The sequence below is a fragment of the Rhinolophus sinicus genome, chromosome 8, assembly GCF_057876585.1.
Source record: "Rhinolophus sinicus isolate RSI-liver-muscle chromosome 8, RSI-T2T, whole genome shotgun sequence".
Taxonomy (NCBI): domain Eukaryota; kingdom Metazoa; phylum Chordata; class Mammalia; order Chiroptera; family Rhinolophidae; genus Rhinolophus; species Rhinolophus sinicus.
Window position 1 is genome coordinate 60,446,565 of NC_142508.1, and position 27,790 is coordinate 60,474,354.

Consider the following 27,790-nt stretch of genomic DNA (forward strand, 5'->3'; position numbering starts at 1 on the left):
AACCCTATCCAGGCATGAACAAGCTGGGCTAGTGTGCTGGAAAATGAGAGACCACATGGAGCAGAGACAACCTGTCCTAGCTGAGGTCAGACTAGACCAGCCAACCCAGCAGCTGACCCAGTCACAGGTGATTCCAATCAAGACCAGAACAACCACGCAGCTGAGCCAGACCAAATTGCCCATTCACAAAATCATGATCTAAATAAACTATTGCTGTCTTAAGCCACTAAGTTTTCTGGTGATTTGTTACACAATGGTAGTAACTAAGCAAACACTGTTCAATCCTTCCTCTTGCCCATTGAACTAAGTACAAACTCCCCATTTGGGATAGATACCTATGGCCTTCTATCTCTAACCCCCAATCTGACTTCCAGTATCAAGTTCCAGAGTTTTCCTACCAGAGATTGCAAATACCTATATTTTCTAGAAAGGAATCTAAATGAGTGAACTGAGTCTGCAGGGGACTTCAGTGAACATATGAGCCTCGCTAAAGACAGCCTTCACTCAGCTCTAGCCTATTTTTGTCATGTAGGAATGATGTCCCAATGTTTCCAGAGCTTTCCATTTTGTCAAAAGAGGCTGGAAATTCAGATTTTCTGTAAATTGTCCATATTTTTAAAGGTGGGCATCTCATCCAAAATTATTTTAATGCCATATAAGGCAAACAAAATATGTTAGTCTTGAAACCCCCAGATTTTAATCTCTGCCAGACTCAAATCTGTGTCTCCTGCACATGGCCCTTTTGTTCTGAATTTTTACACCGTTGTTCATGGTGTGTGCTTTAGCTAGGATACACTAATCCTTACCTCTAAATATTTCTTCCCCCCCCAGACTCATCCCAAATTATTCAACAGCAAATATGCTGGGCATTGTTCCAATCACTGAGGAAGACAAAAAAAAAAAAAAAAAATACATTTGGAGTTTGTATTCTAGTAATCTCTGGCGAATAAAATTATGACTGATTTCTATTCCTTTTTATCTTTTACTTATTCTTTTTAAAACACCTAGGACATGTTTCCTTTTATAAATAAAAAATGTAGAAGAATAAAATGGACAGGTCAAGCATTTTAAGTGATTCTTTTCTAGAGCTTTTCATTAAGTTCTACCCTTTTCATCTTTAAAATCCTTTGTTCTCTTTTACTATAGGATTTAAGAATGAAAATTCTCTCTTGCAGATACTTATTCACACTCTGGCAGACCTACAGGCTGAGGTGGATTTCTTATGAAACTAATAAAGCTTAATCTTCAGGGCTCCTCACTTTGCACAGGATATCTTTCAAGGCCCTGTACTTAATTTTTCCCCCAACATTTATTTATGAAAAAATTTAAATACACAGAGAAGTCAGTAGAATTATACTCAACACCTATATACCCATCACCTAAGTTCTACAACTAATATTTACTATATTTTTATCGCATTCTTATCCATCTATCCATGTCTCTTTCTACCCATTAATCCATCCTAATTTTTTTATGCATTTAAAAGAAAATTTCAGACATCGGTACACTTCATCTCTAAACACTTCAGCATTTATACTAAACTGAAGTTTAATATTTGTTTATAGGGTCTTTTTGGGAGGATGGGCAGGTAACATTTCCATGCTGTGAAATGTACAAATCTTAAATATACCATTCAGTGAGTTTTGACAACTGCATGTATATGAGAAACCCAAACCCCCACCAACATATTGAACATCATCATCACACCAGAAAGTTCTATTATGCCCATACAATCAGTCAATCCCTTTCCTCACTCCTGTCCCACAATTCTGATTTTTAACAGCATTTTTGAGGTATAATTGTCACACAATAAACTACACGTCTAAAGTGTGTAATTTGATAAGTTTTGATGTATGTATACACCACCGCGGTCAAGATCATGAACCTATCCATTAACTCCCAAAGTTTCCTCAAGCTCCTTTGTCATCACTCCCTTCCACTCCTGATTGGTCATTATGGAGCCGTTTTGATTGGACAGGGCAGGTCTTAGGAACTCCCTTCTAACTGTTGACTCAGAAGGCCTAAACAAGCAGGGCATAGTGCAGGAAGCCCTTCCTGGTATTCAGAGTACTGAGAAGGCCCTGTTAGCAAACGGCTGTTGGGCTCTTATTATTTATAAAATTTGGGCCCTCAGTTGACTGTGGGAGTCCATCTTGGCAGATAAATTACTTCTAGAGAGTCACATCAAATGAATGTTTTCAAGATCCACAAGCCAATAGGAAGTTTGGGGTTTAAGTAACACCCACAGAGTTGGCATTTTCACCCCTAAAATGGAAAATAGCCAACCTGTCCCTTTAGCTACATACAACTTTTGGAAGTTATACATTTCTGGTTTTGTTTTTTTCTTTGTCTCCTATCTAGTAAATATGGGTACTGGGTTGATCATGAATGAATATACTTTCAGAACCATTTAGAAACATTCTGCATACTTTTCAGTAAGTATTGTGTTGTCCAAATTTCTTTTACCATGTGATGTACCATGTTTCCCCAAAAATAAGACCTAGCCGAACAATCAGCTCTAATGCGTCTTTGGAGCAAAAATTAATATAAGATCAGGTATTATATTACATTATATTATACTATATTAAAGACCCGGTCTTATAGTAAAATAAGACCGGGTCTTATATTAATTTTTGCTCCAAAAGATGCATTATAGCTCATTGTCTGGCTAGGTCTTATTTTCGGGGAAACACGGTATTACCTATTTTTTAATTTAAAAAAATTTCAAAGAATACTCAGTATTTGACAATGCACCTATGTACCCATTAACATGGAAAGCAACTCAAGATCTATTTTAAGATTGAAACACGAGCTCATCTATCGATAAATAATATGTATTTAGATAGATGAAGATTTTAAACCAAAGTTAATAATGACTCTCTGGATAGAGACGAGTTTTCTTTTTTGCCTCTTTAATTTTCTAACTTAAAAAAATTTTTCTACATTGAACATGTGTACTTACATAACAGTGAGAATTGCTCAAAACGTTTTTCATTCTACTCCTTAACATGTGTTTATTTACAAAAGAAAAAGCCTTTCTTCTCATATTAGCCATGCTACAGCTCCGTAGCAGCTCCCTTAGATGGGAGGAAATGGAGGAAAACACAAACGCTAATATGCTGGGTTTGGAGGAGAAAAACATTGAAAAGCCGATGTTTGGATTACCCATGATTTTCAATTATTTATGCTCTCATCTGCCACCAATTCCGCCGAAAATTGCCAGCTGAGTAAATAAAATTTTGGCAATGCGCAGTCTGTGCCTCAGGTTCAGGTTTTTAGATCTTCCTTCTACAAACGAGATTTCATCTTTCAGGGAGATGCTTGGAAAATGTTTGCTGTTAAATGGTGTGAAAATAGTTTAGTAGCAGGCAACTTCTTTTTTTTTTTTTTAAAGGAGGGCACAGCTCACAGTGACCCAGGCAGGGATCAAAACAGCAACCTCGGTGCAACCAGCACCACGCTCTAACTAACTGAGCTAACCAGCCACTCCAATAGCAGGTAACTTCTTGCAATGGTTCAGAATTGAACAAACCGTGTAGGCAAATTTTTTTTACATAAACTCAACCCCAGGTGGGGGATTGTCCCACGCCTCTTTACAGGCTCCGATTTCTGGGGGCGGTATTTTGGAATTCTTGGATTAATTACCAGCCTTTGGATAAAGATATCTCCTTTATTAAAGAGTTAGGAAGAAGCAGCAAGAGCCACAGTTTTAATATTTTCATCTTTTCAAAATGTACTGAGAAATCTTTCTTACAACTTCCTTCCGCCAGAAAGTTCAAAAAAACAGCGGTAAAACCCTTCTTCCGCTCTTCTGTTTGGGGGCTGTTTGACGGACGTAGATTTTTACCAATTGTATGAAGCTCCCTCGCGCGTGTTCCCTCCCAGTCAGTCTTCGAAATTACAGCCAATGAGAGCGCCGCTCTTTCAGCCAGCGGTGACCAAAGGAAGAAGAGAGAGGGTATTGGCCGACGTCTGGGACTACTGCCCTATAGGAGGAGGTCGCTCCCGCTGCTCAGGCGGGCAGCTTGAGATGCTGGGGAAGTGGCGGTTGGTACGGTGGAGACGCAAGTTCTGCTGAAGAAACAGCTGTTACCGCCGCGGGCTCGCGAGCTTCGCTGCGTCCTTCCGGCTTCAGGTGAGGAGGGCGCTTGCCTCTTCCCAGGCTTTGGGCCTCTGACTCCTGAATAGCTTCCCGGGCTTGGTCCCTGGACGCAGGGCCTAGGGACGCCCACGAGGTGGGCCGCGGGCGGTCATGGAATCCCGCGGCCTGACGAGATTCGGCCGCTCTGGACGGCCCCAGTACTCGGGGCTGCGGCGTCCGAAGTGGGGCTCTTTCGAGGTTGCTGAGACGCCCGAGCTCGGGGTCGGGAGCGGGGAAGGCAGGAACTTCGGGCGATCCTGGAAGGAGGCGAGTTCGCCGCAGGCGCGAGTCAGGTTCCCCAGCTGTTCTCTCAGGAGCCGTGGCTCAAACCCTTCATCTACAAATATTTGCTCTCCCTGGAGTGCCCTTTAGTTGCATCTATTTCAAGTTAACTGAATAACCTAATTTTTATGTGTTCTGATAAGAACTTAATTTTTAGTTGTATCCAACTTTACAGTAACTCTGCGACGAATGTATTTTTGTCATCCCCGTTTTACAGATAAACTAGCTGAACAGAGGATAAGAAACCTGCCTAAGGTCCCACAGGTAGTACGTGATCGAGCAGAGATTTGAACCAACTCTGTTGCCGCCTCTTATTAATTGGAGGCCATCATCCCGCTATGGATATTGATTGATTGAAATCTGAGGAACAAAGCTTGGTTGAGAAGACAAGTGGGAGGTTAACATTTTAAGCTTAAACTCTCTTGGCGCACAGAGAAAATAGCATTTGTGTGACATGCAGAGGTCAAGGACAAGGCTGCTCAAGGGCTGGGGTGACCAGCGATGGTCTTTTGCTCTAGACATCCCTGGTTACCCCAAGGGCTGGAGAGATAATTTCCCCACATCGATTGGGAAGCTTTGCTCCAGAACAGTGACGCTGTTTCATACAACTTTATGTCAGGATGAAAGTGTTCTGTACCTGTATCTATATCAGGTGCTGATATGTTATTAGTTGTTGAAGTTTTTTTGTTCTTTTTGTTTCGTTTTGTTTCTTTTTAAGTGTATGGTGGATAATTCAATAGGTATTTTGCATCTGCTATGTACTTGATGCTGTGGACGATAAAGTGATGAAGTTGATGGATTCAGTTCTCTGCCTTCCTGTTCTAATCAGAAATGGTTACTAATCAAAACTGGCACGTGATGGGAAGAAATTCATTTTTTAGTATTTAACCACGCTGAAAAGTACAGACAATAGTTTTTTAAAGACCTGTGCCTTCACCACCTAGATCTAACAAGTCTGGGCCATTACTTTTTGAGATAATTCCTTCCATTTTTTAAGAAATAAAAATACTGTGTATATACAGTTGAAGCCCTGTGTGTACTCCTGCACCACTTTTCTCCTGAATTTGGTATTTTAAGTCCAGATAGTAGTATGGTTTTGCATGTTTTAAGTATCCTCAAAATGGAATTAGTGGATTTGTTTGCAACCTTTGTTTCTACTGGATGTAAGTTTTGAGGACAGTTTATTGTGTTGGGGTTCTTAGTTGGAAGAGAGCTTATGGTTCCATATTGACTAGAGGCTTTGCTTTACTTTGTTCTCGGTTTTCTGAAGGCTTTCTGGTACTTCAGTTAATCAGATATCCTGGCTTGATCTTACAATTTTATTATTGTGCTTAGTTAGCTGTCTTTTCTACTTTCTGGAAGAGTTCCTCAACTTTATCTTCCGCTCCTTATTAAATCTTTTATTTTGGTTGTCGTTTTTATTACCAAGAACTCTCTTCTTTTTTTGGTTTGTCTTTTTCCCCCCAGCATTCTTTTCTGGTAAGTTTGGATTTTTTGTCACTGTTTCTTGCATTGTCTTTCTTCCAAGTTTCTTCTGTTTGTCTTCTTTGGTCTCTCATGTTGAAGGCTTTCTTCAAATGTCAGTTCATCCTTGGCGATTTGTTCATTTTTAAGGAGAGGCCTCCAGAAAGCTGATTGGAAGCTGTATGAGTGGCTGAACCTTATCAACCGGTGGGCTTTTACTGTTAGATGTATGGATAGAGACCCAGCCATTTTCTTGGGGAATTCACAAATTAGTATTTATAGATCTCTTTTCTTGAGCTGGTTTTATCTAGAGAGCAATCCTCTAATCTCCTGACTTGGGGTGCAGAGAATGTATATAAACCAGAGTATTGCGTCCTGGATTCGTGCAGGGGGAAAAGCTGGGGAGAAGGACTGGAAGTTTCACACTATTCACTTTGTAGACTTTCATTTAAATCCTTATTTTCACTGCTATGCTACCTCCCATGCTGGTCTTAAGCTTGTCTGCTTTAAACTTCCAGTTTTCTACAGCATAGGGTAAAGAGGGTTTTTTTGTTTGTTTGTTTGTTTGGCTGTCTTTGTTGTTTGGGAGACACACTAATTACTTTCACAGGCCTTCAATCAACCTTTCTTTTCAGCTCCATCTTTCAACATTGTCTTCTGTGGTACCTGGTTTCTACAGTTCCCTAAGTGGGAATAAGCTTCTCAAGAACACTCAATCCCTACTCTTTGTAGGCACTTGAGTTTTGTCTTTTCAGCTCTACCAACTAGTTACCAGTTATCAGTTCAAAAAACTGATTTACATATTTCCTATCCTGTTTGCACTTGCTTTGTCCTTGTGATTTATCCTTTTTAAGATTTTTATTAAAAAAATACAGCTAGCGTACATTATCTCTGTTTCAGGTGTACACCATAGTGGTTCAACATTTATACACCTGAAGAAGTGATCACCGTTAAGTCCAGTAACTGTCTGATACCGTACAATACTATCAATATTATTGACTATATTTCCCGTGCTGTACGTTACATCCTCATGACTTATTTATTTTATACCTGGGAATTTGAACCTTTTATTCCCCTTCACCTTTCCCCCCCTTTTTAATTTTTCAATTAGTTAACCTTCAACATTATTTTGTGTTAATTTCAGGTGTACAGCATAGTCGTTAGAAGTGATCCCCCTGTCTAGTACTCACCTGGCACTGTACATAGCTATTACCATATTATTGACTATATTCCCTATGCTTTGCTTTTCGTCACCATGACTATTTTGTAACTACCAATTAGTACTTATTAATCCTTTTACCTTTTTCACCCTGGCTCCCAAACCCCCTCCTATCTACCACCGTGATAAATCTAGTATCTGATGCCATACATAGTTATTACAATATCACTGAATATATATACTGTGTTTCCCCCAAAATAAGACCTACCTGGACCATCAGCTCTAATGCGTCTTTTGGAGCAAAAATTAATACAAGACTGGGTATAATATAATATATAATACCAGGTATGATATAATAGAATACAATATAAGACCGGGTCTTATATTAATTTTTGCTCCAAAAGACACATTAGAGCTGATGGTCCGGCTAGGTCTTATTTTCAGGGAAACAGGGTACTCCTTAGGCTATCCCCTACAACCCTATGACTACTTTGTAACAACCAATTTGTACTTCTTAATCCCTTCCTTTCTTCTCCTACCCCCTCAATTCCCCTCCCATCTGGCAACCATCAAAATGTTCTCTTTATCTATGAGTGTGTTTCTGTTTTGTTTGTTTTGTTCTTTAGATTCCACATATAAGTGAAATCACATTGTATGTGTCTTTCTCTGTCTGACATACTTCACTCAGCACGATACTCCAGGACCATCCATGACACTGCAGATGGTAAGAACCCATTCCCTTCCATAGCCAAGCAATATTCCATTGTATATATGTACTACCTCCTCTTTATCCATTTATCCATGGGTGGACACCCAGGTTACCTCCACACCTTGACTATTGTAAATAATGCTGCAATGAATATATGGCTGCACATGTCCCCTTGAAGTGGTGTTTTGGGTTTCTTCAGATAAAAACCCAGAGGTAGGATTACTGGGTCCTTTGTCTCCTGTTACAGCTTTTGTTTTCTAGTCTTATTTTGTCTGGTATAAGTATTGCTGCCCTGGGTGGTTTTTTTTTTTTCCATTTTCATGAAATAACTTTCTATCGCTTTACTTTCAGTTTGTGTGTGTCTTTCAATCTGAAGTGAGTCTCTTCTAGGCAGCATGTGTAAAGGTTTTGCTTTCTTAACCATTCAACCATCCTGTGTTTTTGATTGGAGCATTTAATCCATTTACATTGAAAGTAATTGTTGATAGATAGATAGGTATTGCCATTTTATTCATATTTTTGATCATTTCTTTTTTCATCTTGAAGTCCTTCTAACATTCCTTGTGATACTCGTTTGGTGGCGGTGAACTCCTTTAGCTTTTTCTTGCCTGGGAAGCTCTTTACTCTTTGATTTTAAATGATAGCCTTGCTGGGTAGAGTACTCTTGGTTGTAGATCCTTGCTTTTCATCTCTTTGAATATTTCCTGCCAATCCCTCCTGGTCTACAAAGTTTCTGTTGAGATATAAGCTGACAATCTTATAGGAGCTCCCTTAGTAGTTACCTTTTTCTTGTTGCTCTTAGGATTCTCTTTGTCTGTAACCCTTGCCATTTTAATTATGTGTCTTGGTGTGGGCCTGTTTGGGTTTATCTTGTTTGGGACTTTCTCTGCTTCCTGGGCTTGCATGTCTATTTCCTTCACCAGGTTGGAAAAGTTTTTAGTTATTTTTTTTTTCTCATAGGTTCTCAATCCCTTGCTTTCTCTCTTCTCCTTCTGGTACCCCTGTGATGCAAGTGTTACACTTGATGTTGTCCCAGAGGTCTCTTAAACTATCCTCATTTTTTAAAAATTATTTTTTCCTTTTGCTGTTCCAGTTGGGTGTTTTATGCTACCTTGTCTTCCAAATTGTTGATTCGATCCTCTGCTTCATCTCTCTGCTGGTGATTCCTTCTGATGCATTCTTCATTTCAGTTATTGTATTCTTCACTTCTTTCTGGTTCTTTTTTATGGTTTCTTTGTCTTTTTAAATTTTATCTCTTTATTGAAGTTCTCACTAAGTTCCTTGAGCATCCTTATAACCAGTGTTTTGAATTCTGTCTCTGGTAGGTTGGTTGCCTCCCTTTTGTTTAGTTCTTTTTCTAGAGTTTTCTCCTGTTCTTTCATTTGGGACGTATTTCTTTGTTTCCTCATTTTGGCTGCCTCTCTGTGTTTGTTTCTATGTGTTAAGTAGATCTGCTATGTCTCCCAGTCACCTGTGTGTGGTGCTCCAGAAGTGTCCTTTGTGTGGGATGTGTGTGCCCTGTTATATTTGCGCCTTGATTGCTATTGGCATGTCAGTGTGTGGGATTGATGTTCAGGCTGACTGGTTGTGGGATTTAGCCATGTCTACAGCTTACGGGCAGTTGTACAGGGATGCTCACCACATGGAACTGCATTCGCCCCAGCAGGCTCTGGTGCCTGTTGAGACTGCTCTTTCGTTGTGCTTCTTGTCGGGCTAATTGTGTGGTGCTCTGCTGTGGTCTGAAGCCAACCGCCAAGTATGTTAGTTCTGGGGCCTCTTGGGAGGTGCTCTGGTGCAGGCCCAGGTCAGCTACTGCCTGTGACTGGCTGGAGACTAACTGGTAGGAGCTACAAAGTGATCCATGGTTGGTTGCCGCCTGTGCTGGAATCTGGAGGTGTGTGGGAGAGGCCACGCTGTGAAATGAGGATGGCTGTCACCACTACCAGGCCTGGGGTAGTTCCGCAAAAAAAAACAGGACACACGGAGGCCTGCTGTCAGTTGCTGGCTCCCATAAGGTTCAGCTGCCGATAAAGCCTGGTGGAGTTGGACGTGGTAGGGTCTCAGTGATTCACCAGGGTATAGCAAGCAGAGCTCACCAGACCATAACAGATTCAGATTTGGCCATAGGTGTGGGGGAGGGCTCAACACAGGAAAGATAGCACCTGCCTACCAGTTACATGGGAGAAGGACCCCACACAGGAAAAATGGCGACTATCTTCTAGCCCTCAACCGAAGCCACACACCTCAGATCTTCCCCCCATATGTCTCCGACACCCCTTGAGTCACTGTCCCTCCTCCAGAGACCAGGGGGAGTTCCTGTGAGCAAGTAGCATGTCTATGCTGAGGATTCTTCAATGTCTTTTCTTTTTGGAGAGAGGGGAGTCATGTTCATAGGTTTTTAGGAATGATTAGAGAAAGATACACGTGCTTCATCTACCATGTTTATTTGAATTCATTCTATTTACTGTGCCTAGTCTGGCCTCTGACCCCATCACTTTGGGGAAACTGCTCTTTTCTAGGTTATCTGTCATCTCCACATTGCTAAATCTAATGGCCATTCTTTCCCATTGACCTACTTGACCATTCCCTCCTTGAAATATTCTTTCAAGACACCACATTCTCCTAGGTTTCCTCCTACCTCATAGTCTTGTTTCCGGGTTCTCTTCCTGTAACTTGTCCTTTTGATGTTGATTTCTCCAGTTTTAGTCCTTGCCCTGCTTTTCTTCTGTTTCTTTTGCTTCTTAGGTAATTGAATCTCTCCCGTGATTTTAAGTAGCATGTCTGTGGTGAGGATTCCCTTTGAAGCTGTCTATTCCTTTCCATCTCTACTACTGCCACTCTTGCCCAAGCCTCTGTGACCACTATTGTACACTCCCACAGTAGCCTGTAAACTGGTCACCTTGCTTGCACTCGTGCTTCCCTACAGTTGATTCCTAACAGCAAAATCTCCTTATCGAGGCCTTCAGTGATAGTGTCCTGCTTCATCAACCCCGTCCCGTACTATCTGTTCTTCCTGTGCTCATTACACTGGTCTGCCTGCTTTCTCAGATGCACCAAATCCATGCTCACCAGCGACCTGGATACTGATTTCCTTCCGAAATTCTCCCTTGGCTCTTCATATGGCTAGCTCCTTTTAGTTCTTCACTCCTCAGCTCATTTTCACTCTTTCCAAGAGGCCTTCCCTGGCTGTTGTATCTCAAATGGTGCTTCTTGCCTTCTCCCAAAACCAAATATCACAATGTATAATTTTCACATTTATTTGTTTATTCTCCCATTTGCTAGAATGTAAACTCTGTTATGCAGAATCTTATCCATCTTCACGTGTGGGATATCTGACTACATAATAAATGTTTACAATAAGTATTTGTTAAATGGACTAACAGATGGAATTAGAGATGGGAAACAAATAATGAAATGCATAGGGTAAATCAAGTTTGCTCAGTGTTTTTGGAGAAATTAGGTAAATTTCTATTTTAAGTTAGTAATTGAATTAATTTTGCAGGTGTCCTTTCTCTTTATTCTCTGTAACTTGGTGCCATGAAAACTGAATATTGTTTACTAAAATTAATATAGCATTATAAGCATCTGTTTTGGAAAATGTCCACATTCAGGTCATGACAGAGAACTGTAAGGTCTGGGAAATTGATTACGTTCAAACCCAATAGTTCAATTCCCTTTTAGAAAATATTAAAATCTATTTTAGAAAATAGTAGTATGATCACATGACTTTATTTTTAAAGGGTGAACTGTACAACTGGTTATAGGTGTTCCTATGGAGAACAAAATGGATGATTCCCAAAACACTTCTGATTTAAAATAGGTAACAAAATCTTTTTAAGCTTCTCAGTTTTGCCAAAATGATCTTAAATAAAAATTTAAAAAGACTAGCTATATCAGCTACATGACATGTTTTATCTATTTTAATAATACTTTTTACAATTATTGCTTCCTCAGTGATGGCTCATGAAACAATGGAATATGATCTTCAGGTACAGTTAGAGCATGATGCTGCAGAACAGCCTGCTGCTGCTGAAGTGGTCAGCAGCCAAGGGGGGCCACCCCTGCTCCAGACTGCTCCTGCTGAAGTGGACAGCAGTCAGGGGGAACCGCACCTGTTGCAGCCTACGCCACAGGTGTCCATTGACCTGACAGAGGAAGAGGACCTTTCTGGAGAAGGGAATGTGGAGAACACCAATCCAGGAGCTTCAGAGGCGCCCAGGCAGGGATCTGGTGCTAACCGCGTCATCCGAGTGGCTTCAGTGGATTCAATGAGCACCTTCATCAGTGGGCTACAGAGACTTCATGGCATGCTGGAATTCCTGAGACCACCTTTAGACCACAACGTGGGGCCAGTGAGAGCCAGGAGGAGGAGGAGGTCTGCTTCACGAAGGGCAAGAGCCGGAGGGTCTCAGAGGACAGCCAGTGCCAGGTAAATAATGTATAAATTGTGGAATTAGTCCCAATTGGGAATTATGACCCATAGGCTCTGGTCATACCCCCCAGTGCTGCCGAAGATAGGCTTTATGACTTTTGGTAAGTCAGGTAACCATTCTGAACCCCTGTTTCCTTATGAAAAGTCAGATGAAAAGAAAAGTGTTTGCCTTATTTGCTTTACAAAGTAATTGAAGGCATAAGTTATGTGCTTTGAAAACTAGGTGGTAGTTTGTTGGCAGTGGTTTCTGTAGAGGCTGGCTCTTCTTTAGATCATTTACATCTTGTGTAGCAAAAAAGTATTTCATAACTTAAGTGTTCAGTCCACTCACCCAAGATCCATTGTTCACTGGCACTCCACGTAGTGATGCAGGCTGGATTTAGAGAATAGTTGTTGTGAAAGTAGAATGTGAATTTAGATCTTATCTAAGTGGGAAGTATTCCAGCCCTTCTCACATGAGAATGTGTTAAAGAGTTGAAAAATTTTTTTCATAGTTTTTGGTTTGAACTTACCTCTTGAAGGGCTTAGCTGTTAAGTCTTGACAGGGTTATTACAAAGAATAACAATTGCCTGTGCCTCCTCTGTTTTTAACTTCCTCCTGCTTTATTTGAAATACTTTATTTCACATTTGGTCTTTCAAATATTTTCATGTTTAAAAAGGTGGAATTCAAGCTCTTTATTTTATGGACCCCGAGAGTGTTTTGTTCAGGGTCTCATAGCTACAGTATAGAACCTGGATCTAACTCATTTTCTATACAAGCAGATAGAGGAAGCTTCAGTCAGATTCATTTATTTTCTTAACACTATGAGAATAATGAGATGATACTAAAAAGCAGAAGCTAGGCCAGCTATTTATGTTTTATAAATGATGAAACGATGGGGATAATTTGTGACTTTTCTGGGGTAACTCTGGAATTGGAATAGTGCCTTCAGATTCTGGATTTAGCATCCTTTTTCACGGATCCTACTGATTACTGTAGCAGGGCCTGCTATTACTGTGGCTTTAGTCTTTGTAGTGCCTCGTCACTTCTGGATATGTCACGGAACTTTTAGTTCAGTGTAAAGAACATGGATTCTGGGGCCAGATAAATGTGATATTAAAATTTTTCTCCTGAAATATTGTGTTGTAAGCAAATTCTACACTAAATTCACATAAAAATGTGAGCTTTTCCAGGAATAGTTGCTTATACCTAATGAATTTCTTGACATGAATTTCTCATTATGGTGTTTGGCATTCCCTCACCTGACAGACTGTTCTCTAGGCCAGGTGTTAAGAGCCTGGGTCAAGGTGAGCAGCTTTTGCCTCAGAATATTATAGTGCTCCACTGTAAGGGACTGAACTTTGCTTAGAGATACGTTAGTGAACAGGATAGACCTGTTCTCATGGTGCTTGTGGAATCTAGGACTATAGAGGTAAGCAAAAGCTTACCATACTATTATTATTGCATTCAGAAATGATAAGAAAAAATATTATCAAAAAATGCATAGAAAGAGGAGGATTTCTTGCATTTCAAGTTGGCACTCTCAAAGAGAAAAACCCCTAGCACTGCTTCCTGTCATAGTTTGCCTTTCCTATGTACCGACCTGACCTTGGAAATGGCTATTTTGCTGTATAAAAGCAATATTAATGAGAGTGATTTTTTTTAAAAATTAAGTCAATCACTTAATTTTTTACTTCTAGCTAGACTGACCAAAAAACAAAAGACTCAAAGTATTAAAATCAAGGATGAAAGAGGGAAGGAACATTACTGTCAACCTTACAGAGGGAAGCAATATTATAAGGGACTACTGTGAACAAGAAATTAGGTAACCTAGGTGAAATAGACACATTTCTAACCAGACATGTACGTTACCAGTATTCTCAAGAAAAGAAAATCTGAATAAACCAATAACAGAATTAGTAATTAAAAAAAAATTTGCACAAAGAAGAGCCCAGAATTAGATGGCTTCCCTGGTGAATTCTTCCAAACATTTAAAGGAAAAATCAATAACATCTATACTTCATAAACCCCTCTAAAAAATGGAAGAGGAGGAAATGCTTCCCATCAATTATATGAAGCCAGTATTACCCTGATACTAAAACCACACAAAGACATTACAAGAAAACTATAGAACAACATCCTTTATGAATATAGATACAAGAATACTCAACAAAATACCAGCAAACCGAATCCAACAACATATAAAAAGGATTATATACCCTAACCAAATAGGATTTGTTCTAGGAAAGTAAGGCTGATTGAACATATAGAAAACAATCAGTGAGATGCACCATATTAATACAATAAGGGGGGGGGGGGCAATGAACATTTCAACAGATGCAGAAAAAGCATTTGACCAGACCATTTCATGATAACAACAACAAAACATTTAACAAACCAGGAAAGGGAGGGAACTTCCTCAACCTGATAAAGGGCATCAATGAAAAACTCAATAGCTAACATATTCTATGGACAAAAACTAAAAGCTTTACTCCTAAGATCAGGAACAAGACAAGGATGTCTGCTACTCACCACTGTATTAAAGGTTCTAGCCATGGCAATTAGCCAAGAAAAAGAAATACAAGACATTTTGATTAGAAAGGAAGAAATAAAACTAGACCTGTTTGCAGATGACATAATCCTTGTATATATCAAGTTGTGAAAAAAGCGAGACCCAAAAAGCCACATATTGTATGATTCCATTTGTGAAATGTCCAGAATAGGCAAATCCACAGAGACAGAAAGTAAATTAGTGATTGCCGGAGACTGGGAGAAAGAGGGAAGAAGGGGTGACTGCTTATGGGTACAGAGTTCATTTTAGTTGTGGTGAAAATGTTTTGGAGTAAGATAGTGGTTGCATAACTACAATTACTACTTCTTATTTCAATTTATTCACCTGTCTTTTTGTTTTTTACAAAGGTGAGTCTTCTATCTATTGAATCGGATACCACATAATGTTTATTTCATTCAATCATCCATTTCTTTATACAAAGCCCTAGTTTGCCACAAATTTTAGCCAACCTATGAGAAATCAAAATTTTTCTATCGGAGCAGTCTCCAGTAATGTTTCTGGGCAATAATATATCTTAATGTCATAAAAACAGTATTAAAACTTAAAAGTAGGTCACGTTTCAGTAATACTTTATGATTATTAGCTCAGCAATATGTTCTAAAGTTCAGAACAACATTTTAGTTTTTAATACCAAATGTCATTTTAATTCTGTGCTATAAGTAGGGTATGGTTTTTTGGTTTATTTTTTATCTTGGGAAGTAAGGGAAACTGAAGTATAGCAGTGGTTATGGTTAAAACTCAGCTAGCCAGAATGGCTTGGAGTGTTAAGTCAACTCCCAACTCTCATCTTGAGTTCTTTTTTGCTATCATGTGTTTTTAACTTTAACCTGATATCACTTAAACTTGAGAAGAAAAATAATATCTTAAAATAAAAGTTGAAGCAATGATGACTAAAGCCAGATGTCATACTGTATCACAGAAGACCTTGGTCTGCCTAGCTGCAGCAGCAGAATCCCATGAAACCATATTTGACCAACAGGGCCCTTTTCTTTGCCCGTTCTCTGCAGACAAATGGCTGAGTTGTGTCTTTTAAAAGATAATGACACATGGCCAAAGGCCAGTAAAGTAGGATTAGCTTTTAGCAGAAGGGTCAAGCTCCAGTGTGGGCTAATATAAAGATTGAGTGGAAAAGAGAGTATCCAGACCTAGCCAGCATCTGCCTAAATCTGCTATTCTTGCTTCAGTGTTCAAAGGCAGCATTTAATAGCCTGGAGATGGGTTGAAATGAAGGCTTTACCTTCAGATTACTATGGGTTATTCTTGTGATGATGGTCCATTGTTCTATAACTCTGTCGTCTTTCTGCCTACATAGGTCCAGAGCACCGTTGGATGCTTACTTTCAAGTGAGCAGGACCCAGCCTCATTTGCCAACTACCTCTCATAATTCAGGGGCTAGTAATCCTGTCTCTGAAGACTTGCAGGTATCAAGTAATTCTGATTCTGACAGCGATAGTTCTGTAGAGTATGAAGAGGTTGTTGTCCAGGAAGAGGAACCTGGAGCTGTCATTTTAGAAGGTGAGTGTTTTATCCGGGTTTGGATTCATAAGGCTAACATCTAGAAAGCTTAGACTCCAGAGGGCTAGAAACCGTAGATGTGTTTTGATACTTTCCCTTTACCCCCCTCCCCAAATGTTATAGATTCCTGCTTTATAGTTTAGCTGTCACTGGCCATAATTACATAGAGAGGATTTGATCTGATTTGCAATTTAATGATTTGTGACCCAGTGAGTCAGTTACTTTGTAATGACATATTTCCTTTCATTTTCTTATATCTCTAAGAAGGAAGTAGACTTTTTTTTTTTTTTTTTTTCAGAAAAGCTTTGTAAATTCAACATCCTATTTAGTCTTTTCTCTGTATTTAGTCTTTTCTCTGTTTAAGTCATAGTATAATGTTAAGTGTTGTGCAAGTGGAACTTTATTTAGCAGTAGGTGGGCAGTGACTCCTAAAGCATACATCCTGTTTACATTAAAAATCTCTGACATCCCAGATTGTGGGATTTTCCCACTAAACGGAAACAGGGCTTTTTGGAGAAATGGCTTTCCAGGTCTGGGATAGGAGATATATAAGATGAGCCTCAGGCATTTTATTATGCTAGAAAGTGAGGAGACCACCTAAGTCTCATAGAGTTAACATCAGGCACAGGAGCAACCTTAAAAGGGCTCTTAGTGGCCTAAGATGGGACACTTTAAACATCAAAAGGAATAATGGATGTATTCTTGGATTATGGGTTGAAATAGGGTGAAATACATCAAATCTATGAAAATTACAAATACATAATTATGTATTTTTTTAAAACCTCATTTATCAATTATTGTAAGTTATTGGAGCCCTAACTCATTACTCTGAAAGCTGGTAAATAAAGGATTAAGCATTTACCCTGCCTTTCTGGAATGAACTATATTCAGGAAAACCAAATATTTCAAGGATGTTTTAGTTTTGTTTTTGTTTTTAAGACTTTTGAGAGTAGTTTAAGGTTCACAACAAAATTGAGAGGTAGGTACAGAGATTTCCCATATCCCCTCTGTCCCCATACATGCATTGCCTCCCCATTATCAGCATCACTCACCAGAATGGTACATTTGTTACACACCATAATCACCCAAAGTCCATAGTTTACCTTAGGGGTTCACTCTTGGTACTGTGTTTCCCTGAAAATAAGACCTAGCCAGACAATCAGCTCTAATCCGTCTCTTGGAGCAAAAATTAATATAAGACCCGGTATTATTTTACTATAATATAAGACCAGGTCTAATATAATATAATATAATATAATATAATATAATATAATATAATATAATATAATATATAATGTAATATAATTAATATAATATAATATGCAATAACATAGTATAATACCAGGTCTTACATTAATTTTTTTTTTTTTTTTAAGATTTTATTGGGGGAGGGGAACAGGACTTTATTGGGGAACAGTGTCTACTTCCAGGACTTCTTTTTTCCAAGTCATTGTTGTCCTTTCAATCTTAGTTGTGGAGGATGCAGCTCAGCTTCAAGTTGTTGTCCTTTCAGTCTTAGTTGTGGAGGGCGCAGCTCAGCTCCAGGTCCAGTTGCCGTTGCTAATTGCAGGGGGCACAGCTCACCATCCCTTGCGGGAGTAGAACCGGCAACCTTGTGGTTGAGAGGACGTGCTCCAACCAACTGAGCCATCCGGGAACTCAGCGGCAGCTCAGCTCAAGGTGCCGTGTTCAATCTTAGTTGCAGGGGGCAGAGCCCACCATCCCTTGCGGGACTCGAGGAATTGAACTGGCAACCTTGTGGTTGAGAGCCCACTGGCCCATGTGGGAATCGAACCAGCAGCCTTCGGAGTTAGGAGCACGGAGCTCTAACCGCCTGAGCCACCGGGCCGGCCCCTTACATTAATTTTTGCTCCAAAAGACGCATTAGAGCTGACTGTCTGGCTAGGTCTTACTTTCGGGAAACACAGTATTATACATTCTATGGGTTTGGACAAATATATAATGACATATACCCATCGTTATAATATACACAGCATTTTCACTGCCCTAAAAATTCTCTGCTCTGTCTATTCATCCCACCTACCCCAAGGAAATTTTTTTTTAAGTAGAAAAATTCCAGCTAATAATGGTTCAGGAATAATAGGAAAAAGTCATCATTTTGTGACTTCTAATGAAATGATGTATCTAGACAAAGATCATCAGTGGATCCTAAAATGATTAGGTTAGAAGGTGAGTGGGATTCTTTTTAATGGGACCAAGCTGACACCTCCAGACTTTACGTGCCTTGATGTGCTAGTTGGAAATATCCTCCATTTAGGAAGTACTTTTGCCAAAAAAAAAACCCCACAAAACATGACTCTATTTAAGACTCTAGTTTGTACAATTTACAGGAAGGAATTAGAGGAACAAGGTAAACAACATCTCAAAGATGCAGTCATTCAAATCTAACACATAGGACATTTGGAACATCTAGAAAAAGATCTAAATGTATATGAAAATGTAGTTTTGTAAAGGGAATATCTCAAATCAGTGTCGATAGCTAACTACAAAACAATGAAATTGGATTCATTCCAGTTTTATATAAACCAGGATATATTAAGTGGATCAGAGACCTAATGTAAAAAATGAAACCATTTAAGTATTAGACAAGTACATAAGTGATAAAACCTAGTAGTTAGGAGTACTTCAAAATCTAGAAACAATCCAAGAAAATTAGATTTAAAACAAAAAAAATTTTTTTGTGACAGGCAGCATAGATAACTTTGATTCCACTTACATAAAATGTCCAGACAAGGCAGATCTGTAAAGACAAACTCTAGGGCTGCTGGTGCATATGGGAAGTGATTCTAAATTGGCATGAGAAAATCTTTTTGGGGTGGTAGAAACTGTTTTAAAATTGGATGTGGTAGGGTTTTTACAGCTCTAAAATTTACTGTAAGTAAAAGTTAAAACAATAACATGAAACAATCGGTTAAATCCAGGACATAGGACATTTCATAGGACAAATGACCAGCTTTTTCCAACAAATCAATGACAAAACAGATGAATTTTAATTTAGAACTTAATATTCCTCAAAATAAATCATTAAGAGAGTAAAATGGCAATCCACTGACTGGATTAGACATTCACAATACATTTATCTGAAAAAGAACTTATCTAGGATATATAAAATAATGTCTACAACCTAGAAGAAAAATGAGCAAAGATTGAAAGGTACTTCCAAAAAGACTTCATTAGTCATCAGGGGAGTGAAAACCACAGTGTGGGCCAACATTACCATGATACCAAAACCAGCAAGGACATCACAAAAAAAGAAAATAATAGGCCAATATCTTTGATGAACTTAGATGCAAAAATCCTAAATGAAATATTGACAAATCAAATATCATAGCACACTGAAAGGATCATACATCATGATCAAGTGGGATTCATTCCAGGGATGCAAGGATGATTCAACATCTACAAATCAGTGTGATACACCACATTAACAAAAGAGAAAAATCATCACCTCAATAGATATATAATAAGCATTTGACAAGATACAACATCCATCTATGATAAAAAACACTCAGTAAAATGGGTTTAGAAGGAAAGTACCTCAACATAATAAAGGCTATATATGACATATCCTCAGCTATCATAATACTGAATGGTGAAAAACTGAAAGCTTTTCCTCTAAGATCGGAATGAGACACTGTTATTCAACGTAGTACTGGAAGTCCTAGCCAGAGCAGTTAGACAAAAAAAATGAAATTCATTTATATTGGGAAGGAAGAAATAAAATTGTCACTATTTGCAGATGACCTGATCCTATATGTAGAAAACTCTAAAGACTCCAACAAAAAACTGTTAGAAACAATAAACAGATACAGTAAAGTTGCAGGATATAAAATCAATATACGGGGGTGGCCGGATGGCTCAGTTGGTTAGAGTGCGAGCTCTAAACAACAGGGTTGCCGGTTCAATTCCCACATGGGCCAGTGAGTTGCACCCTCCACAACTAGATTGAAGACACTGAGCTGACAGAGGGGTGGCCAGATGGCTCAGTTGGTTAGAGAGCGAGCTCTCAACAACAAGGTTGCCAGTTCAATTTCCTGCAACTAAAGATTGAAAACGGCAACTGGAGTTGGAGCTGAACTGAGCTGCGCCCTCCACAACTAGATTGAAGGACAGTGACTTGGAACTGATGGACCCTGGAAAAACACACTGTTCCCAAATATTCCCCAATTTAAAAAAAAAAAATTAATATACAAAAATCTGTTGCATTTTTATATACTAACAACAGTATCACAGAGAAATGAAGAAAACAATCCTATTTACAATTGCAATAAAAAGAATAAAATACCTAGGAATAGACAAAGGAGATGAAGGACCTGTACACTGAACACTGTAGACATTATTGAAAGAAATTGAAGACACAAAGAAATCAAAGATTTTCTGTGTTCAACTGAAAAAAACTAACATCGTTAAAATATCCATATCACCTAACACAATCTACATATTTAACGCAATCCTTATCAAAATCCCAACAGCATATTTCTCAGAAATAGAAAAAACAATCCTCAAATTTGTATGGAACCACAAAAGACCCTGAATAGCCAAAGTAATTGTGAGGAAAAAAGAACAAAGTATCACACACCCTAAATTCAAACTATACTACAAAGCAACAGTAATCAAAATAATATGTTATTGGTAGAAAAACTGACACAAAGACCAATGGAACAGAATTGAGAGTCCAGAAAAAAACGCACACACACATGGACAACAAATTTTTGACAAAGGAGCGAAGAATATACAATGGAGAAAGGAAGATTTCTTTAATAAATGGTATTGGGGAAATTGGACAGTCACATGCAAAAGAATGAAACTAGATGGCTATCTTATACCATACACAAAAATTAACTCAAAATGAATTAAGGACTTGAATGTAAGACCTGAAACAATAAAATACATAAAAGAAAATAGACTTACGGACCTTGGTCTCAGAGGGGTTTTTGTGAATTTGACTCCAAAGGCAAGGAAAACAAAAATAAATGAATGGGACTACTTCAATCTAAAAAGATTCTGCCCAGCAGAAGAAACCATCAACAAAACAAAAAGGCAACCAAGCAAATGGGCAAACAGTACCTCTGATTAGGGACTAATATCTAAAATATATAAAGAACTCACACAACTCAACAATAAAAAATCTGATTATGAAATGGGCAGACAACCTGAATAGATATTTTTCTAAGGAAGACATACAGATGGCTAAAAGACATGAAAAGATGTTTAACATCACTAGTAATTAAGGAAATGCAAATCAAAACCACAATGAGATATCACTTCACACCTGTTAGAATGGCTGTTATCAAAAAGCTAAGAAATGATGTGGAGAAAAAGGAACTTTGTACACTGTTGGTGGGAATGTAAATTAGTGTAACCATACGGAAAAACAGTATGGAGTTTTCTCAAAATGTTAAGAATAGAGCTATCATATGATCTACCAATTTTTCTGCTGGGTATTTACCTGAAAAATACGAAAACACTTATTCTTAAAGATATATGTACCCATATGTTCATTGCAGCGTTATTTAAAATAGCCAAGACATAGAAACACACTAAGTGTCCACAGACGGATAATTGGATATAAAAGGGATGGTATATATACACATGGGATATTACTCAGCCATAAAAAAGGATGAAATATTGACATTTGCAACAACATGGATGGATCTTGAGAGTATTATGCTAAGTGAAATAAGTCAGATGGAAAGAGGCAAAACTATGATTTTACTCCTGGAATATAAAACAAAAAGTAACAAAGAAACTAACAAAACAAACGCAAGATATAGACAACAGAATGGTGGTTACCAGAGAAGAAAGAGGGTGGGGGGAGTGTGAAGTTGGTAAAGGGTTAAATATATGGTAATGGAAGGAAACTAGACTTCTGGTAGGAAGTGCAAAATAGAGTACCCAGATGTTGAATTAAAATCTTGCACACCTGAAAATTTTATAATGTTATAAACCAAAGTTACCCCAATAAATTTAACTTTAAAAAACCCTACAGTTTGGTAACGAATATGCATCCGCCACAACAGCTAAAAATTAGAAGCCTGAAAATGTGAAATATTGAAAAGAATATAACGCAACCAGACCTCTTATACACTGCTGGTGGGAGTGTAAATTGGTACATTTTGGTAGTATCTTTACAAACTCATTATTTACAGCCTATGGCTCAGCAATTCCATTTAAAGTATAGAGCCAAAAAAATGAGTACATACTCCTATGTTCATCAAAGACATGTACAATAATGTAACAGCATTATTTGTAATAGGAGAAAGCTGAAAACTACCAAAATACCCATCAGCAATAGAATGGATATATGATTGTTATACATTTACAGAATAAAAAACCATCCAGCAGTGAAAATGAATGAACTCCACATATTACTGGTAGTATGAAAGAATCTTATAAACAATATAGAACAAAAGTAGCAGACACAAAAAAATGGGTAACTCTGAGATTCCATTTATATACAAAAACAGGCAAAATCAGTCGATGGTGTTAGAATTTATTAAGGTGGTTTACCTTTCATGGGTGTGAGGTCACCTTCCCTCCCCCAAGATATAAGGAGGACATCAGGGTATAAGGGGCACTGTTGGGCTTGCTGATGTTTCTGGTTTATAGTTCAGTTTGTGAAAATTCACTAAACTGAATACTTAGGATTCACTTTTCTATACATACATTACAATTCAATAAAAGCTTTTTTTGTTTTTTGTTTTAAACAATTTGAAGGGGTTCCCATTTGCCTATGATGGGACAATTTGAGCCTCAAAAAGAAAAATGACTAAAAATTAAAACTCCCTTGACCATTAATGGAGATTGTGAAAGGTTGGTGAAGACCCTGATAGTCTAGGGGTCAGATAGACACCACCTGAACCCAATATGAGCCTGCTGATGTGCTACAATCAGAACTGCACAACCTAAGAAATATCTTGCTGCCCTCTTCCCAAAAAAACAATTTAATCTACTGAAGCCTATAAACCTACCTGCCAGTTTATAGGAAATATAGGTGATACAGCAAATAAGGAAGCAATAACACAAGCAATCAGCCATTCCAGGATGTAGGGCATTTAAAAGACAAATGACCAGGTCTCCCCCAACAAATCAATGACAAGATAAAAACGAGTAAAGGAAAATTTTTATAGAATGGAAAAGATTTAAGAGACATAACAGTCAAGCTCAATTTGGAGATTTTGTTTAGATCTTGATTGGAGTAAATCCACTATAAAGAGCAACTATAGCACAATTGGGAAATTTTGAATATTAACTGGGTGCCTGGGTATTAGTATTAAATTGTTAATTTTATGTTAATTGATTATTGTTAATTTTATAAGGTTAAAATAGTGTTCATATAAAAATAAATCCTTATTAGTTAGTATGCAAAAGTTTTCACAAGTGAAATGATATTTTAGGGTTTGTTACTAAGTATTCCAAAAGAAAACAATAGGAATGGGGTTTAGATGGAACAAGACTGGCAAAATATTATTTTTGAAATGGGGTGATGGATACCGCCTGTGGGTTAATTATAGACTTCTGTCTACTTTTGTGTATGTTTGAAAGTATCTAAAATGAAAAAAATAAATTCACTGATGCTACTTGGGGAAATTGTCATCCCTTTTATAGCAGCACTACTGATTAGAAATGGTGAGTGAGTCAGGCTTTCCTGCTATTCTCTCATACCTGACTTAAGTCTTCTTTTGTATATTTCCTATCCTATCATTTCCGGAAACAACTTAGCAGAACAACCAGGAGGTATTTCAGCAGAGCAAGAAGTTATTTGTATTGGTGGAAAAGAGACCCCTCCCAAGCAGGTAACATGAACATTCTTTTAATTGAATGGTTTGGATTTTCATTTAAAAAGCAGGCTGCAGGCTGAAATGGAAAACTTGCAGGCTTTGTAGGTCCAGGTGTGGATTCTACCCAAGTTATTTGTGTGAAAGAAGTCATTTGTGTGACTTCTTTCTCTTAGGTTTAAAAAGGGGAGGGGAGGGAGGAGATGTAAGGATAACTTGTCCTGCTTACCTAACAAGGGTAAGTATCAATTAAAATAGTAGATATGAACGTAGTTTATGAACTATCTGGCAAAATATGATTGCTGTGTGATTGCCATGTGGGGTCTCTGGTCCCGCTCCTCACATAAGAACGCAGGATATGATGAGGCCAAAAAGGAACACCCACGGAGCCATAGGTAGGGGAGTCATACCGCTATAGTCTTGCTGGCGACTGGGTTGGAGACTTAGGAAGCAGGAGCCACACGATCTGCAACCTGCTGTCTGCTTCTCTGCCAACCAACCAACCCCACTTGCTAGCTGCAATCCGCCCTGCTAACTGCAATCCACGCTTGCTAGCTCAGCCACCATCTTCTTGCTAGCCCCCCATTTGCTGCTAGCGTAGTCATAGCAGTTATATTAGTGGTCATGGCTCACTGGTTACAGCTGACAGCCAACTAGCCACAGCTGATGGCCGTCCAGTCACAGTTGATGGCCGTCCGATCACAGTTGATGGCCCTTTACTACCCGAGTGAGCATCTTTCCCCATGAGGGCGAGAGCCTGGAAACTGCACTCTTGGCTCTGTCCCCACAGTGATAAACAATTTTTGTTTTTAAAAATAACATGTCATTGTCCTTTTCTTTTTTAACTATCATTTTAAGTGTATTTTTTCAGGGCCCATCATCTCTAAGTCAAGTAGTACTTTCAGTCTAGCTGTGGAGGGCGCAGCTCACAGTGGCCCATGATCGAAGCGGCAACCTTGTTGTTAAGAGCACCGTGCTCTAACCAACTGAGCCAACTGGCCTCCTGCAACATATCATTGTCCTTAATATGCGTTAATTTATATCAACTGTGGACTCCCCCAATCCCAAAACATCATTGATCTACCTTTTACATGTTTCTGTATGGTCTCCCTGTTTTTATTTCTTCCTTCTGGAAAAAAATTTTATGTACACGTAAGGTTATGTATATAAATGTCCTATTTTTAAATTTACACAAAAGGGATTATATTATACCTTGTTCCTTTTTCCGAGTTATACATCTTGGACGCTTTCTATTATCAGTACATGAAGTTGAACCTCATTTTTATTAATACTTTAATAATAGTGTTCCATCATATAAATAAATTTTTAGTTAATTCTTCCCTTGTCATGTATACTATGTGTAGGGACGGAGTTCCAGAATGCAGTTTCCAGGCTCTAGACCTCACATGGAAAGGTGCTGGCTCATGTAGTAGATGGCCATCAGCTGTAAGCAGTTAGCCATTAGCCACTAATATGGCTACGCTAGCAAGCGCGGATTGTGGCTAGCAAGTGCGGTTAGCAAGTGGATTGTGGATTGTGTTGATCCTACTTCCTGCGTCTTGCCCAACTGCCAGCGAGACTGGGGTGCAGGAAGGCCCATCATTAGGGTACTGGCGGATGTTTGCTTTTGTGTCTCCACCAGCCACCAGTGAGAATATAGTGGTATGACTCCCCGATCTATGGCTCCATGGGTGTTCCTTTTTGGCCTCACCATGTCCTGCGTTCTTGTGCGGGGAGCGGGAGCTGAGTCCCTGTATTACACTATGGTCGTTCCCTTGTTCTTTCTTTTTTTCCTGATACAAATCATGCTGTACTGAGTATCCTTATATAAGTGTCTTGGCAAATATTTGTGACTATATTCATCGTATATATTCCTAGCAGAGAAATTGCTGTGTCAAAGGAAAGATATATTATGTATTTTAGTTTTGCTAGATAGTGCCAAATTGCCCACTGGAAAAGTTTTGCCACTTTCTACTTGCAGCAACAATATGTAAGTGCCCATTTCTCCCCTATCCTCTGCAGTGCTTGGTGTCATCAGACATCCCAATTTATACCATCTAATACATGAAAAAAAAAATGGTATCTTACTTTAATTTTCATTTCTTTAATTATAAATGAACATTTCATTGACCATTTGTATTTTTTTGTAAACTGTTTATATCCTTTGTTTTCTTGGTATTTTTGTTTGATTCACATGAGCCATGTATTTTATAGGTACTTGAGATGATTATGAACCTAATTTTGGATGTATAACAAACCTGTTCCATGTTGTTGGTTATCTAGATAACTACTAGGTTCTGTGTGTTTTTTTGTTTGTTTGTTTGTTTTTTAGCTTTGTAAAGATAGCTCCTTTTCTTCATTTGATTTAAAAAAAAAAATCCAAGAGTTTCTTAAGGTCAAAGGGTAGTAATATTTTTATAGCTCATTACATTTGACCAGATTGCATTCTATGAAGAATGACAAATGATTCATATGTGTTGCAGTTTTTCTATAGTATTTTCAGTTGGGTTTGTATTTTTCTGTGGTTTTGTTAATTTGATAGTTGTACATCCTCTTCAAGACTTATTTTGCATTTTCTCTTATTGAATGTGTTCTGGTTTCCATCCAGCAGTCTTCCCAGAAGTCTAGCCCTCTTTTACCTTCAGCTTCTACAGATGAGGAAGAAGGGGATACTTGCACAATATGTTTAGAACAGTGGACCAATGCTGGGGATCACCGGCTCTCAGCATTACGCTGTGGGCACCTCTTTGGGTATAAGTGCATTTCTAAGTGGCTCAAAGGACAGGCACGAAAATGTCCTCAGGTAAGAACCATAGGTGGGGACTACATATGCACAGTCAACATGTTAAGTCAGGTTTCCTAAAACCATACTAATTGTGTCCTATTGGGCTTTTTAGTGCAACAAGAAAGCCAAGCACAGTGACATTGTTGTCCTTTATGCCCGAACCCTGAGAGCTTTGGACACTAGTGAACATGAGCACATGAAAAGGTAGGTAGAAAGAGTCTGCCTAGCTGGAATGTTCCCTTTTGGTTCCTTGTAGGCATGTCTGCAAAAGGAGGTATGAGTCACTCTTAGTGTGCTTCTGAAGCTTTACTTGGGCTTTGACTGGGGATCCTTAGGGATCACTGGCAATCTGTCTCACTTTGTGGCTTATAATAAACGTCTGCTCATCTTCAGACCGAGGTTTGCATTGTTTAGTCTCCACACAGTATTAAAAATGAGGATCTAGAATAACAAGTAATTGTGATTTCAGCTAGCTCAGTGAATGTAGGCCCTTGGACTAGATATTCTTTCTCAAGCCCTTGCAAAAGAATATAATCCCTGAGCTCCCAAGTGCCTTCTCAACTATAGGATAGGGGGAGCCTGCCTGAAAATAAAGTTGATGCACAGGAAAACAGTTGGGAAGTGGCGGAAGACAGATTCCTGAACTTCGATTCGGCTATGCCTGAAGTTAGACTCCAGTAGATTTCTCAGTTACAAAAGTCAGTACATTGGTTTTCAATTTTAATTTGCCAGTTTAAAGTTTCTACCCTTGTCGTCTAAGGAGTACTAACCAGTGTTGCCAAGAGACATAAAAAGGGCAGCAGGAGGTAGACTCTGCCACTTGTTTCTTCTGTCTGCTCAGCACCTCTTGTAAGCCTCTGCGTTCAGAGCCTGAGTGTGTTGTGTGCTGATTGAAACAGGTTCAGAAGGAATGGAGCAGCTGTTTCTTCTGCAGGAGCACTTGGGCATTCC

General features: G+C 38.7%; 1 protein-coding gene across 6 annotated transcripts in view; it reads left to right on the forward strand.

Moving 5' to 3' along the window:
• The first annotated feature begins 3,978 nt into the window (after nucleotides 1-3,978).
• The window catches only part of RFWD3 (ring finger and WD repeat domain 3), a 39,498-nt gene continuing 15,686 nt past the window's right edge, over nucleotides 3,979-27,790 (forward strand). Inside the window, exons 1-7 of one of the 6 annotated variants that reach the window (XM_074314574.2) lie at nucleotides 3,987-4,135; nucleotides 7,673-7,770; nucleotides 11,710-12,184; nucleotides 16,053-16,255; nucleotides 24,002-24,072; nucleotides 26,666-26,857; nucleotides 26,952-27,043. In XM_074314574.2, the coding sequence (XP_074170675.1) occupies nucleotides 7,701-7,770; nucleotides 11,710-12,184; nucleotides 16,053-16,255; nucleotides 24,002-24,072; nucleotides 26,666-26,857; nucleotides 26,952-27,043 (1,103 nt within the window). In that variant the 5' untranslated portion in view covers nucleotides 3,987-4,135; nucleotides 7,673-7,700. Of the gene's footprint in view, nucleotides 4,136-7,672; nucleotides 7,771-11,495; nucleotides 11,576-11,709; nucleotides 12,185-16,052; nucleotides 16,256-23,998; nucleotides 24,073-26,662; nucleotides 26,858-26,951; nucleotides 27,044-27,790 lie in introns of all 6 variants that reach the window. The other 5 variants (XM_074314571.2, XM_074314572.2, XM_074314573.2 and 2 more) reach the window with 5 other exon arrangements.